The sequence below is a fragment of the Lactuca virosa genome, chromosome 6 (genome assembly GCF_052849685.1).
Source record: "Lactuca virosa cultivar CGN04683 chromosome 6, Lactuca_virosa_CGN04683_v6, whole genome shotgun sequence".
NCBI classification, from domain to species: Eukaryota; Viridiplantae; Streptophyta; class Magnoliopsida; order Asterales; family Asteraceae; genus Lactuca; species Lactuca virosa.
Window position 1 is genome coordinate 49,137,572 of NC_136431.1, and position 12,505 is coordinate 49,150,076.

General features: G+C 33.5%; 5 protein-coding genes across 5 annotated transcripts; 3 read left to right on the forward strand and 2 right to left on the reverse strand.

Annotated features, from left to right (window-relative positions):
* Nucleotides 1-218: 218 nt before the first annotated feature.
* LOC145119028 (membrane magnesium transporter-like protein) lies at nt 219-1,781 on the forward strand. Its single transcript, XM_079054675.1, has 4 exons — nt 219-388; nt 470-522; nt 625-725; nt 1,521-1,781. The coding sequence occupies exons 1-4, from the start codon at nt 310-312 to the stop codon at nt 1,609-1,611; spliced, it is 324 nt and encodes a 107-aa protein (XP_078910801.1). The 5' UTR covers nt 219-309; the 3' UTR covers nt 1,612-1,781.
* Nucleotides 1,782-2,149: 368 nt separating this feature from the next.
* On the reverse strand, nt 2,150-3,690 carry LOC145121113 (transcription initiation factor TFIID subunit 8-like). The gene is made up of 2 exons (XM_079056897.1): nt 3,540-3,690; nt 2,150-3,470 (listed from the first exon to the last, which is right to left on the reverse strand). The coding sequence occupies exon 2, from the start codon at nt 3,386-3,388 to the stop codon at nt 2,312-2,314; it is 1,077 nt and encodes a 358-aa protein (XP_078913023.1). The 5' UTR covers nt 3,389-3,470; nt 3,540-3,690; the 3' UTR covers nt 2,150-2,311.
* A 1,743-nt stretch (nt 3,691-5,433) lies between these two features.
* LOC145119029 (actin T1-like protein) lies at nt 5,434-6,533 on the forward strand. Its single transcript, XM_079054676.1, has 3 exons — nt 5,434-5,644; nt 6,145-6,223; nt 6,312-6,533. The coding sequence occupies exons 1-3, from the start codon at nt 5,493-5,495 to the stop codon at nt 6,378-6,380; spliced, it is 300 nt and encodes a 99-aa protein (XP_078910802.1). The 5' UTR covers nt 5,434-5,492; the 3' UTR covers nt 6,381-6,533.
* An 820-nt stretch (nt 6,534-7,353) lies between these two features.
* Nucleotides 7,354-8,870, forward strand: LOC145120310 (thylakoid lumen 15.0 kDa protein). Its single transcript, XM_079056138.1, has 6 exons — nt 7,354-7,626; nt 7,863-7,966; nt 8,041-8,131; nt 8,222-8,290; nt 8,407-8,516; nt 8,598-8,870. The coding sequence occupies exons 1-6, from the start codon at nt 7,407-7,409 to the stop codon at nt 8,688-8,690; spliced, it is 687 nt and encodes a 228-aa protein (XP_078912264.1). The 5' UTR covers nt 7,354-7,406; the 3' UTR covers nt 8,691-8,870.
* A 291-nt stretch (nt 8,871-9,161) lies between these two features.
* Nucleotides 9,162-10,498, reverse strand: LOC145121512 (uncharacterized). The gene is made up of 3 exons (XM_079057249.1): nt 9,895-10,498; nt 9,434-9,820; nt 9,162-9,178 (listed from the first exon to the last, which is right to left on the reverse strand). Exons 1-3 carry the CDS (start codon nt 10,496-10,498, stop codon nt 9,162-9,164), a joined length of 1,008 nt encoding a protein of 335 aa, XP_078913375.1.
* Between the last annotated feature and the right edge of the window lie 2,007 nt (nt 10,499-12,505).

Below are 12,505 nucleotides of genomic sequence, written 5' to 3' on the forward strand. Positions count from 1 at the left end.
ATATACAAGCAAAAAACTTTATATAGATGTTTCGGTCAGTTTTGTAATTATCTCTAAAATGAATTTAAGGTATTAAATTTTTTTTATTGCAAGTTAAATGATAATATTATAGGATCCAAACGAACGTCCTTATTTTCTTTGGGGAGAAATTTGTCAGTTGAGTACAAGTACAGGGACTACTTGTGTAATTAAATCTTTTTTTATCGGTATCGCTATTCCAATCGTCGTCTTTTTATTCGTTTCCCAGTAAAAGCTGTAAACCCCAAATCCAACTTCCATTAATCGCCATCGCCGGCGATCGCTTCAACCATGACAAAGAGTATGAGCTTCGTCGTCGGCGTCATCGCAGTTCTCATGCTCTTACACGCTGCTTACTCTACCATTCAATGTAACTCTCTGATTTCCTTGATTGCTTGTGGTTTTGATTTTTTCATCTATCAAAAACTAACTTTTTTTTCTCGATAATTAGATAGGGCTTTGCTTAAGATCACTGAGGATGAGTTTTCCGGACCTCCATTTGAAGTAATCTGTCCCTGTTACTCTGTGATTTATACATGTATATTTTTTTTGTGTGTTTGTGAATCTAATCTGGTCCTCGTTTCTCTTTTTGGGTATAATTTACAGGTGCTACTTGAATTGGCATTAGTATTGGTTTTGAGTCTGTTTGCTGGATTAACAGTTCCAGGGAATTTCCGATCTATACTCCCAGATTCAGATGAGAACAGGTACTTTATATATAAAAAGCGGTATTTGATTTAAACTTAGGTGAAATCTGATTCTATAGTTAGTTTCCAAATAAGTGGATACTTGATTCTAATTGGAAGCTCTTTTTTACCAATTTTTTGTTATTCAACTGATAAGTTTTCTTCTTGGATTCTTAGGTATTGCATATAAGTCTTGTATGAATTATGAAACACCTTATGCTTAGTTTTAGAATTAGAAGATCCATTGAGTTGAAATAACTCAGCATTACAATTTGTTCTCCTTTGGCCTCTCTTGTTTTCCTTCTTGTTCTCTGTTGACCAAACTTTATAGCACAAATTGTATGAGATCTTTATTTCTATTATTAGTAGTTTGAAGCATTTGGCTTAATTGCATATACCTATTATATTTTGGTATCATTAGCACATGTACACTTTGAAAAGATTAAGGTTTTAAGTTTATGCTTGAAGATTTTTTACTTTGCACATTTGTAATGGTATGTGCTTTATTGCTTACTTCCATCAGCTCATCAAAATTATCTTGAATTTCTTGTGCTTTTTCTTTTATGTTTGCATCATCTTCCATCTCAATGAAATCTTTTCTATGTTTCTTTTAAGTTTATGTTTGCACATTTGTAATGGTATTTTGGTCATTTTGCATGATTTATAAATTTAGGTTCCATTTCCTTTGACAGTTTTACAAAGTAAATAGATCATATCAAAGGAGTTGATTTCCATTCCATTTCCTGCCAACCAATGTGTGTGTGTGTATTGTTTGAAGGGGCAAAATTGTAATTTTTGAAACTTGTTGAAATGCAGGGTTGTGTCTCTACCCGCAAATATGAACTTTATGATCTTCAATCATCGTGGAAAGGCGTTCTCTACAGAAACCGGGTTAAAGCTCAACTGAATTTAAGAACCAAGACTTTTTTTTGCTGAATTTAAGAACAAGACCTTTTAGTATTTATTTCCTTTAAATTACATTTTATTCTCTTGAGACTTGATAGATTGTGTATGTGTCATAATGTTGCATTAGTATTGTTTTAGATATTTGATCATATGATAAAATGATTTTGGTTAGCTGTGTTCAGTTACTATTTTGTGACTTTATTTGAGTGTTTAGTTGAAATAAAATAAAACAAAGTAAATAAAAACGTGCTTATTCACTCAAATAAGCAGTTTCTCATAAGCTGTTTTTTTTGTAATCAAAAGGGCATATCATAACATCACTAATACAATCATTATCTCCATATCAATCAGTCATCTTAAAGATTTCAGGTGTTAATGCAACAACAGATTCATGTTTCAATATAGTGACATTACACAAATCATGTACTCAATGAAATAGCATCTTCAGTTCAACATCAAAAGTTAATTTAAATTAATATGGATTAGAAATTGTAAAAAGTAAACATACTTCACAAGAATTAACAAATTCAAAAGGACAATGCACAATAAATAACTTGTTCAATTGCTCAAAATAGTTTCTTTGCATGATAAAGCTACAATCTTTTCAAAACTATGAGGAACTACTATAAAGATTCACACAGAGCACCTACACAGATCTAATGTCTATGTATATCATAAAGGGCAATTCAGTAATTTCATCTCTACAACTGAGCAAGATCCAACCTGTTCTCCATAGATTGTCTCAAAATATACTCAGCCCTCCTCTTCTTCTCATCCATCACATCATCACGCCCAAACCATGATGAAATCCTTCCAGTACCCCTATTCCATAACCTCAAATCCAACGAATCACCAATCAGTTTTCTTCCATTACTAAAATTCAATCGAACAGCAGGTCTCTTATCAAGAACATCTCTTTCAGTTTCACCATTCTCACCAGATTCAGAAACCCTACTATTCAAAGCTTCAATAACAGGTGCAAACGCCTCCAATATAGACACATGATTCTCCAAATTCACATCATTCACATGTTTATCTGACAAAACAACTGGCTTCTCACTAAATCCAAATCGGATCTTCTTACAACTGCCATTTGCAACCTCAGAAGAAGATGATGTTGGAGATGATTTAGACAGCAATCGTTTTTGTAAAGCCAACAATGAGTTTTCTGCTTTTCTTCTTTGTCTAGCGAGCTCAACTTTATCTGATCTTGGATCTGAAGTCCTCTCGTTCCATACAGCTGAGTGAATGTATGTATGGGGATCTGGAAATGCAGGTAGCCAATCAGGTACGTGTTTGAACTCTGGTGTTTCACCCATTTGGAGAAAACTTGGGGTTAATCTTCTATCTCTAACAATCGGAAAAGTGGGAATAGGTTGAGCAAAAGGAAGTTCGTCTTCTTCAATGGCTTCAACGTACTCCATGATCTCCTTCATGGAAGAACTAGAACGGATCAAATTTGTACAGGTTTCTGACCCGCCTGGAAACCCGACAGAAGAACTCAAATCCTCCAAGCTTTGAATTACGTCGAATACATTGCACTCTGTTCTATTGGCTACATTAGCGTAAAACTTTGAGGTTTTCCCTAAATCTTTCACGTACCTGATAGCAATATCGGCGAGAGACTCTAGAGCAGAATCGTTAACACTGTGGAAACCAACACGCTCGCATATCTGAGCTACTGCTACTTTTGCTACAGCTCTACCGAATTCATCAGCGGCTACTCGATTTTTCTTTTCATCGAACTCGTTGTCGTCTACTCCACCTCCATTGCTCATATTCAGACTCTCGTATCATGAAGGGTTTCTCGATAACAAAATTGAACTCGTTCGAAATCAGAAACTTGAAAGAATTGGAACCCTAGTGATGTGAATTGATCCTGATATCACAATTTGGGAGATACAAAACAGAATTGAATTCACAGCGTACCGTTTGTTTCGTGGGAATTTGATATTTGAAGGGAATCACTACAAATTCGCCTATTGTGCAATCAAATCAGGAGGTTGGAGATCCCAAATATCAATTTTGAAGAGTAATTCATGAAAGTGATTTTGAATGACTTGATGAACCCTAGATCCTGATTGATGAGTAAACCATGAGAGGGGGATGGTATTTATAGAAGGGGAGAAAATTACGAGTAAGGGTAGGAGTTTTGAAAAGACGATACTACCCACTAAATGTTTGCCCAAAAGAAATATTTTTCAAGAAATAATTTGTTTTTTTATACATGTTATTTTTTAAAGAATTTAAATATTCTTTAATATTTCTTCCTATTTCTCTTCTTACTCATCTTAAATGTCATATTTAAGATGTATATTTAAGATGTATATAGGAAGAAAATGTAGAATGATATTTATTTTTTTTTATTTTTTAATATCTTGATTTTTAATAAGATTAAAATTCAAATGTCAAATTCCATATAAATGAAATTAGGAGGCGATAGATGTTTGGCAATTCTAACTTCACCCGAGGTTAGATGTCTACTTCTAGAAATGACTCCCAACATAAGCAACGATAGCAGGGAATGGCACAATAAGATGGTGTAATAAACATATGTAAATTGTATACCCGTTAAACATAACACAATCTCATCTATAAAACGTGCCCCGAGCTCCGAAGAGAGATAAAGACATATAACTGCCAAATTCACCCCCTCGATATGTAATTACACAAAGTAAATCATCTATCAAGTGATTTACGACTAGAATAAAGCCCTCCTGTTAAGTGGAAAAACTCACATCATTATGTCTCGATAAAATCACAGTAGGTCTCGTTGATCAATGCTATCTATTCTTCACTGTGATCCTTAGCTACATGTTCATTCAAGTCAGGTGACCGTGAAAGTATCCATCTAACATTGAAATTTATTTATTGAATTTTATTCCAATAATGTATAGTTTTAGTGATTTGATTAAGTGTTCAATAAGCATGAAGAAAATGTTAGTGGATGATTAGGATCAAATGACCTTCTAATTCAATATAGGTCCTGAAGGAATTGGTGATCTACTAAAACCCGAATAATTTAAAGAGTTCAATTAACTAGACCTTCTTTTCCTAACTCATAAGTGGGGCTGTGCAGAAAACCGCACAAACCGCATAAACCGCCCGCACCGCACCATACCGCACTGCATAACGCGGTTTGGAACATTAGCGGTGCGGTTTGTGGTTTTTAAATATGAAACTGCGGTTCAAACCGCACCACAATATATATATATATATATATATATATATATATATATATATATATATATGATAACCAATCGCTCGTGTATATATATACAAACAAAAGAAGAAATAGATTGAAGGATAGAAGTTCATCAGATTGCATGGTTTTGAATTGATTTCATAACGAAAGTAATTCTAATTATTGATAATTGTGTAGAGTATAGACGATAATTATAGTTTAACTTCTATGTGTGTGACAATTATGATAGAAAATTTGTTTTTTGTGCTAATTATTTAGATGTTTTTATTTTCATTATGATTATATCGTATAATACTTTTATAACATATATAATTTTTTAAACCGCATAAAACCGCACCGCACCGCTCAAAACCGCACCGCACCGCATAATGCGGTTTACATGGTTCGCGGTGCGGTTTGTGGTTTTCGAAAAACTCAAACCGCATATGTGGTGCGGTTTGCGGTTTTGACTCTAAACCGCACTAAACCGCACCGCGAACACCCCTACTCATAAGCATGAGTAGAAACCTTAAAATTTTTAGGGGACCGTCAAAGCAAATAACAACAAAACGAGGGACTAAAAATGTAATTAAAGAAAATAAGAAAAGCGGATAAGTCGAGATAAAGGCACATCCTTCAGTTTCATTTCATCCCTTACCTCCTTGTTACCAAAACCCTAGCGCATACAGAGAAGATCAATGGAGAAGTACTTTGGAAACGCGTATAGAGGAGACCCAGGTGTTCCACACTCTGGTCCAGAGAAATTCCTCTGCATATGGGTCGGTTCAATGGCTTACTCCGCCATGGCTTGGTCCAACCCCTACATGTGGCAACTCTCTAATAGATTCAAGTATTCATACACCTCTCTTCCCTTTTCAATTTCCATTTTTTCTAACATTTTCGTCAATTTCTCGATGCCTTCCTTCGATTGTGTGTTTTGTTCGTTTTGTTTCTCATCGAACGTAATCACTTCGCTGCTATTTTAGGCGTAAACAGATCGAGATTTTCTGTTAGGGTTTCTAATCATCAAAACTCACAGAAATGTTTTTCGTTCCATGTTTAAAGTCCCATGAAAATTTCACTTAAAGTTCAATCAGTATTGGTAAACAAAAGGAATCGCTTGATATAATTTCTGTGTTCTTTCTGCTACTTACTTTTCAGAATGAATTTGGGAAAGCTTATATATTGTCATGAATTCATATATATCATTTGCCCATCTTACCGTAATGTAGAATCGAAGAAATTTATCTCCTTTTTATCATGTTCTAAGTGCAATAAGCATTACACAAACTCAAATTTTTATGTTTTAACCTTGTATTTGTTTGATAATCGATATACTTGAATGTTTAGTTGGCATGATCATGCAATGCTACATGAGCAATACCATTGGAAGAAGGCAATGCAAAAGAATCAGCCATACAAATTTTCGGTATGTATATATGTATATGTATGTATAAATATGCCAAAATATTATGAATTTGATCTGAGTTTTTTTTTGATTAATTTGCTGTTTATAGTGGAATGAGAACTGGAGCAAAGAAGCTCGTGATTCATACTACTACAACTGGCCTGTTTACTTCCCTTAAGGTTTTCACCTTCATCAGCAAAATACAATTTAAATAATTTTGTAATTTGTAATGTGAGATCTTGTGGTTTTTGTAAGAAATTTTAAGCCATTTGAGACAGCTCTGGCCTCAACACTTCTAAATTGATATTATTGCTCCTTATGCACACACAAATGCGAATGTCTTAATAAAAATAAGTTCAGTAATATCAATAACAGTAACTAAAAGATATAAAAAAAATGTTATGTTATAGTAAAATATTTAGTATATGATATTTTGATTTGATGTTTGGGTATGGTTTGAGTTGAAAAAGCTATGGTGTTAAAGATGATTGATTTTTATTTTTTTTAATTTATGTTGTGGTTGGAGTGGCATGATATATCATGGTTGAACCAATATGTGGAAAAATACATGGGTTGAGTAGATATTAAATTGGGGTTCATGGTAAATATGTTTAAAAAAGATGTCATTTAAATGTAAGCTACATTACATTTATCGTTATTGTGGTATGTCAAAATTTACAGATTTATTTATTTAACATTTTTTAATACAATCATTGTAGTTTTATTTTGTTATGGTTTTCATCAATGGTAGATGTAAAATGATTATTTTGCTTTCGTGAGTTTGAAGAGGATGATGTATGTTAGAAAAGAACCATATTACACGAAGTAAAAACAAACAATGAAAACATTCATGAAATTCATTTCAAAGAAAAAACGACATAAAAAAATACGGAGTTTTTTTCTTAGCGAACATAAAATGCTGTTCGTTTGTCTATTCAAGAAAAAAAAATATAAACATGAAAACAAAAATATGTTTGTTTATGTATTTGTGTTCATTTACAGCTCACGACTCGTCGATAAGAATAGAAATTCCATGTTAGAATTGTAACAATTTTAAAATTATGAGTGAAATTTGAATATATATTAAAGTTGAAGGGCCATTTCAGCATCTTTTTCTTTGCATGTTTCCAGATATATCCACGGTGATGATCGATCATCTTCTATAATTCCTATCCATAAAACAACACCATTCATAGTAATAACAATGGCAGCTGTTCAACTTCATTCTCCCGTTCGATTTCGAAATACTTCGAAGAATTATAGTCATGTAGTTGCTACCAGAGCATCATCATCATCTGTATCTTCGAATCTACCCATTTCAACCCCCAAATCATCAGATTTCAGTCGATTGATTTCTACACTTAAATCCGAGTCTCTGAATTTTGCGTTATCCGGAACCCTAGCTCTCGCAGTATCTTTTTCAGGTATTTATTCATCTTCCATTTATCTTTTTGTTATCCAAATCTCAAATTCGTTCCCTGAGGGAAACGCTACATACACAATAACATTCTACAAAAATCTCACTTTAAGCAAATTGTGCAATAGCAAATATCTCACATCCAGTTTCGATGAAGGGTATTGAACAAAATTTCGTGATCATCACTTAAAATCAGCTTGATTTTAGATTGAGTTGCCTTTTGAATTTACAGTTATTATGTAGGAGTTGGATTTGCTGAAGCAAAAGTTGGGGTAAATAAGCCAGAATTGCTTCCCAAAAACTTCACCACAGTCATTGATGTTGCAGGTTTCCTCTCAGATGGTCAGGTATGCCATCATTTCTGGTATCAAATGTGTGAAATTTTTTAGTTAGAACTTCATTTTTGCATAATTTTGTTCAGGAGAAAAGGCTTGCAAAGGAGATTGATTCAATTGAAAAAGATACCGGATTCAAGCTCAGAGTTCTAGCTCAGAACTATCCTGATACCCCTGGTATGCTAAATTGCTAATTATCTTTAATAAATTAGTATTTTTCTATCATATTAATTACTTTGTTCATGCAATTTTATCACACTTATATAGGATTAGCAATCAAAGACTTCTGGAAAGTTGATGATAGAACTATTGTTTTTGTAGCTGATCCTACATTTGGTAAAGTTTTCATCTTTCATAATCTTTTAAATGAATAATAATAATAATAATAATAATAATAATAATAATAATAATAATAATAATAATAATACATTAATTAATTTAAAACAATGCAGGAAATATTTTGAATTTTAATGTTGGGGAGTCTGTGGATTTGGATATACCAAGAAGCTTTTGGAGTCGATTAGCAGGGAAATATGGGAATATGTTTTACTTGAAAGAAAACGTAAAAATGCTGTTTTTTTTTAATGTTTTAACTTTTACTTTTATAAAATGGTAAATAAATTTTATTATATAAATGAAATAGGGAGAGGATGCATCTGTTGAAGCTGCAGTTATGGCAATATCTAATTGCTTAAGAGAACCGGTGGGAGCTAACAATTGTGCAGAGGTAAAATAAGTGGCAAGGTAATTATGAAGAGTGAAAAAAAAACTTTTACAACTTGTAACTCATTAAATTTAATATCATGAAAATTGTAAAAATTGTGTTATACCAATATGGGGTATGTATTTTGTTTTTTACCCATAATAGCAATGTAACTCATTTTCTATTAATGTCTATTGATATTTTATGATTTAATATGATTGTTAGAAAGCATCATCTTAAGTTGTTATTGTGCAATAGTTTATGAAAAAGTTTTTGATTAGATGTAATTGACTATGGAATTATTAAAGGCTAATTTTGTATGTATCCCCAAATTGTTTGTTGTATCCTCCTCTGTGTGAGTTGTGTGAGTTGTGAGTGACTAAGGTGTTGTTTATTTTTTCGAAGTGAAACTGTCTGATGTCTGCGGACCACCTCTGCAGCCCTCTGCAGCAGAAGAGGTGGACCAAAGTGCTGCAGACTGTAATGAGAAGCATGTTTGTTTTTTTAACGTCTGCAGGCTGCTGCATATATTAAAAAATTTAAAATAAAGTAATTTAATAAACCGAAAATAATTTTTTTATACCAAAAATTTAATAATTGTAGTCTTAAAACATTGAAATAAAATTCAAACAACCAAATTAGTCTTACAATAACATTTTTAAATAAAATTCATACAACCAAACTTTAATAATTCTCATTCCATATTTTGCATCAATTGTTCGGCAATTTCATCCCGTAACTAGGTCATATATTCATGGTCCGCTGCGCTGCAGTACCATGTGTTGGAATCTCATCTTCATCATTATCAACGACTGCATTGTTATTCCGAACCGAGACATTTGGTTCATCATATCGTGCAAAATACTCATCACTTAGTCTCTCTCTTCTTACAAAATTATGAAGCGCAAAACATGCTAGGGTAATGTTTCGTTGTGTAACCAACGAGAATGGTGCCATCCTCTTCAATATAGGGAATCGTGCTTTCAAGACACCAAAAGCACGCTCAATGACATTCCGAAGTTTTGCGTGTGCATGGTTAAATTTTTCTTTATTCGTTAATGCACGTCTTCGACGGAAATCTCCAAGCCAACACCTCACATTACGGTACGGTGCCATAAAACCTCGAATGTTTGCATAGGCGGCATCACAAAGATAATATTTATCTGTACAAAAAACAAAAAAAAAGTCATTTATTTTTCAAACTAAGATAAAACTATTTAAATAACCATAAATTTACCTGATGGTGGAAGCGGGAATGGTGCATGTGAATTTGCTAATGCTTCTGATAAAATTCTAGAATCGTGTGTTATCCCTTCCCACCCAGCCACAACAAACGTAAACATCGTGTTGAAGTCACATATTGCCAATACGTTTTGGTAACAATCGCATTTTCCCCTACTCCTATATAAATCCAGTTTGTTTGCAGGGACAACTACATGTATCAAAGTGCCATTAAGTGCACCAACTGCTCCCTTGAACACCCGCCGTAGCCTCCTATTATGTCCCGGAATGTTTGGATTCAGATTAAAAGAAGTTGGTACTATAATGTCATGTGCGAAAAGCAACATTTTGTCCAAAACTTCATGAAAAAACTTATGAATTGTTTGCTTTGAGTGTTGAAATCTCCGCTTGATAATCACATAACGTTGGTTATGACCGATCATCATAAAAAACATAGCCATCTTCTCCTCAACCGACACATGCTTGCTATCCTTTAACGTGTAGTTTACTCTGAAATGAGCACATAGCCGGACAAATGATTCACGAGACATGCGTAGCACTTCAAGACATTGTAGAGGATTACGGTGAAGTAACTCTAACGTAAATTCATGTCCCGTCATTTCCGAATCGTTGTCCCGCACTCGTTTGACACCCCTCTTCCAAAAGTAGCGGACGTACAAGTACATTAGAATTATGAGTAGTATCTTTTTGTCATGATCCATTACCAACCTATTAATCAACAAAACATAACATGACATAACATAATAACATAACATAAGATTCAAGTACCAAAAAACATAACATAAATTTCAAGTACCAAATAAAATAACATAATCTCAAGTACCAAATAACATAAGATTCAATTACCAAAAAACATAATATTGAAGTACCAAATACTACAAATAACATTCAAGTAGCAAATAACGAAAAAACATAACCATATAGTTCCAAAACATACCATTAAAACCTAAACAACTCAAACATATAAACTTAACGAACAATTTTTCCATCCTTTAAAACTCCTAAACTTGTAGCTGTCATCTCGATCCATCCTCTTAATATTTGTGGATCATTGGGCAAATTTACCCACATCTCTCTTATATTCATGGTCCCTCCAAAAATGTGATACGCAGCAAATCGTAGAGGGTCTACTGGGCCTAACTCGAGCAACTCAAGATTCTCCAAACATTGGGGAATTGTTGGCCCTTGAGTCAAATGGCATAGAGCTTTTTGCATCTCTAGTGCTAAATCATCAGCAGTAATAGAAGCTTTAGGCGAGGCACACGAAGGTGGATCAGGTGAGGCACTAGGAGCTCGAGGTCTAGGAGTTGAGGGTTTAGCCCTTTTGTTGGGGTTAGGAGATGGTGAAGCAGCAGAAGGTGAATCAGCAGAAGGTGAAGCAGCAGTAGGTGGTGGTTGAGTAAAATGCTCACTAGTATGATTGGAAAAGTAATCATCTTCATCTATGTTAATGGAAGGGGCGTCCATTAACTGTAGCGATGCGACATGGAAAGAAGATGATCCCTGTCCCGATGGTGTTTGGGATGTGGCATAGCTGAGATTACCAGATGTACTGTTTCCATCAAAGAGTTCTGCACAAAGCTCTGGAAACAACAATGGGACGGTTTTCAAAGAAGCGGCTTTCGGATGTCCCTAAACCCAATCAATGTAACAAAAGTAATATAAGAATTAATGACAACTATATAAAGAATATACATATAAATATGTGTGTGTGTGTGTGTGTGTATATATATATATATACCTTTTTAAAGTCCTCCCACTCCTCATTTGTTAAGTTAAAAGTATTTGTTTGTGGATTGTAAAGGTTTCCAGTTTTTTTTTAAGTATAACCATCCTGTGTATTTGGCTTTAAGGTTATCATAGACGTTTTTTAATTGTCGTTGATTCAAATCCACGCCATACTTTTCCTTAATGGTTGTTCCTAACTTGTGTCATGATTGTTTGTGCAAACTCAAACCTTTTCTACCCACGGTTTGTATTTCTTCAATACAAGTGGGCAATAAGCATTTTGTTTGCTCATTGGTCCATGTATGTTTATCTCCCATTGCTAATAACAAAAAAAATATAGAATACATACTTTAGCAACAAAGATTAACCATATTTCAACATAATCAATAAATAAGTTTAGCATATTCAACAATTTAAGCACAAACTTGCAAATAAGCATAAACTTGATCTCCATTCAAGAAATACAAGTGATAACAATTCAACAAATAAGTTAAAAAAAACCATTTCAGCTAATGATTTCAGCATATAAACTTGCATATGAGTTTATGATTTCAGCATATAAGTATATGATTTCAGCAAGGATTATGATTTTACCCAACATTCATAACAATTCAACACAAAAATTCATGAACCTAAACATAAATTTGAGCAGAAAATCTTTTTAAAGAACAAAACACAAACTCCTAGAATTATAACAAAGCACTAAAGCTGAATTTTAACTCAAGTTATGGCTCTAATATCTCTAACTGCTAGAATTATAACAAAACACAAACTTCTCAAGTTATGGCTCTAATATCTCTAACTGCTGAAAAACAGCCAATTATGGCCTTATGAAACCATTAAAATCATGAGATTATCATCTTTTTCTTCAATCTTAT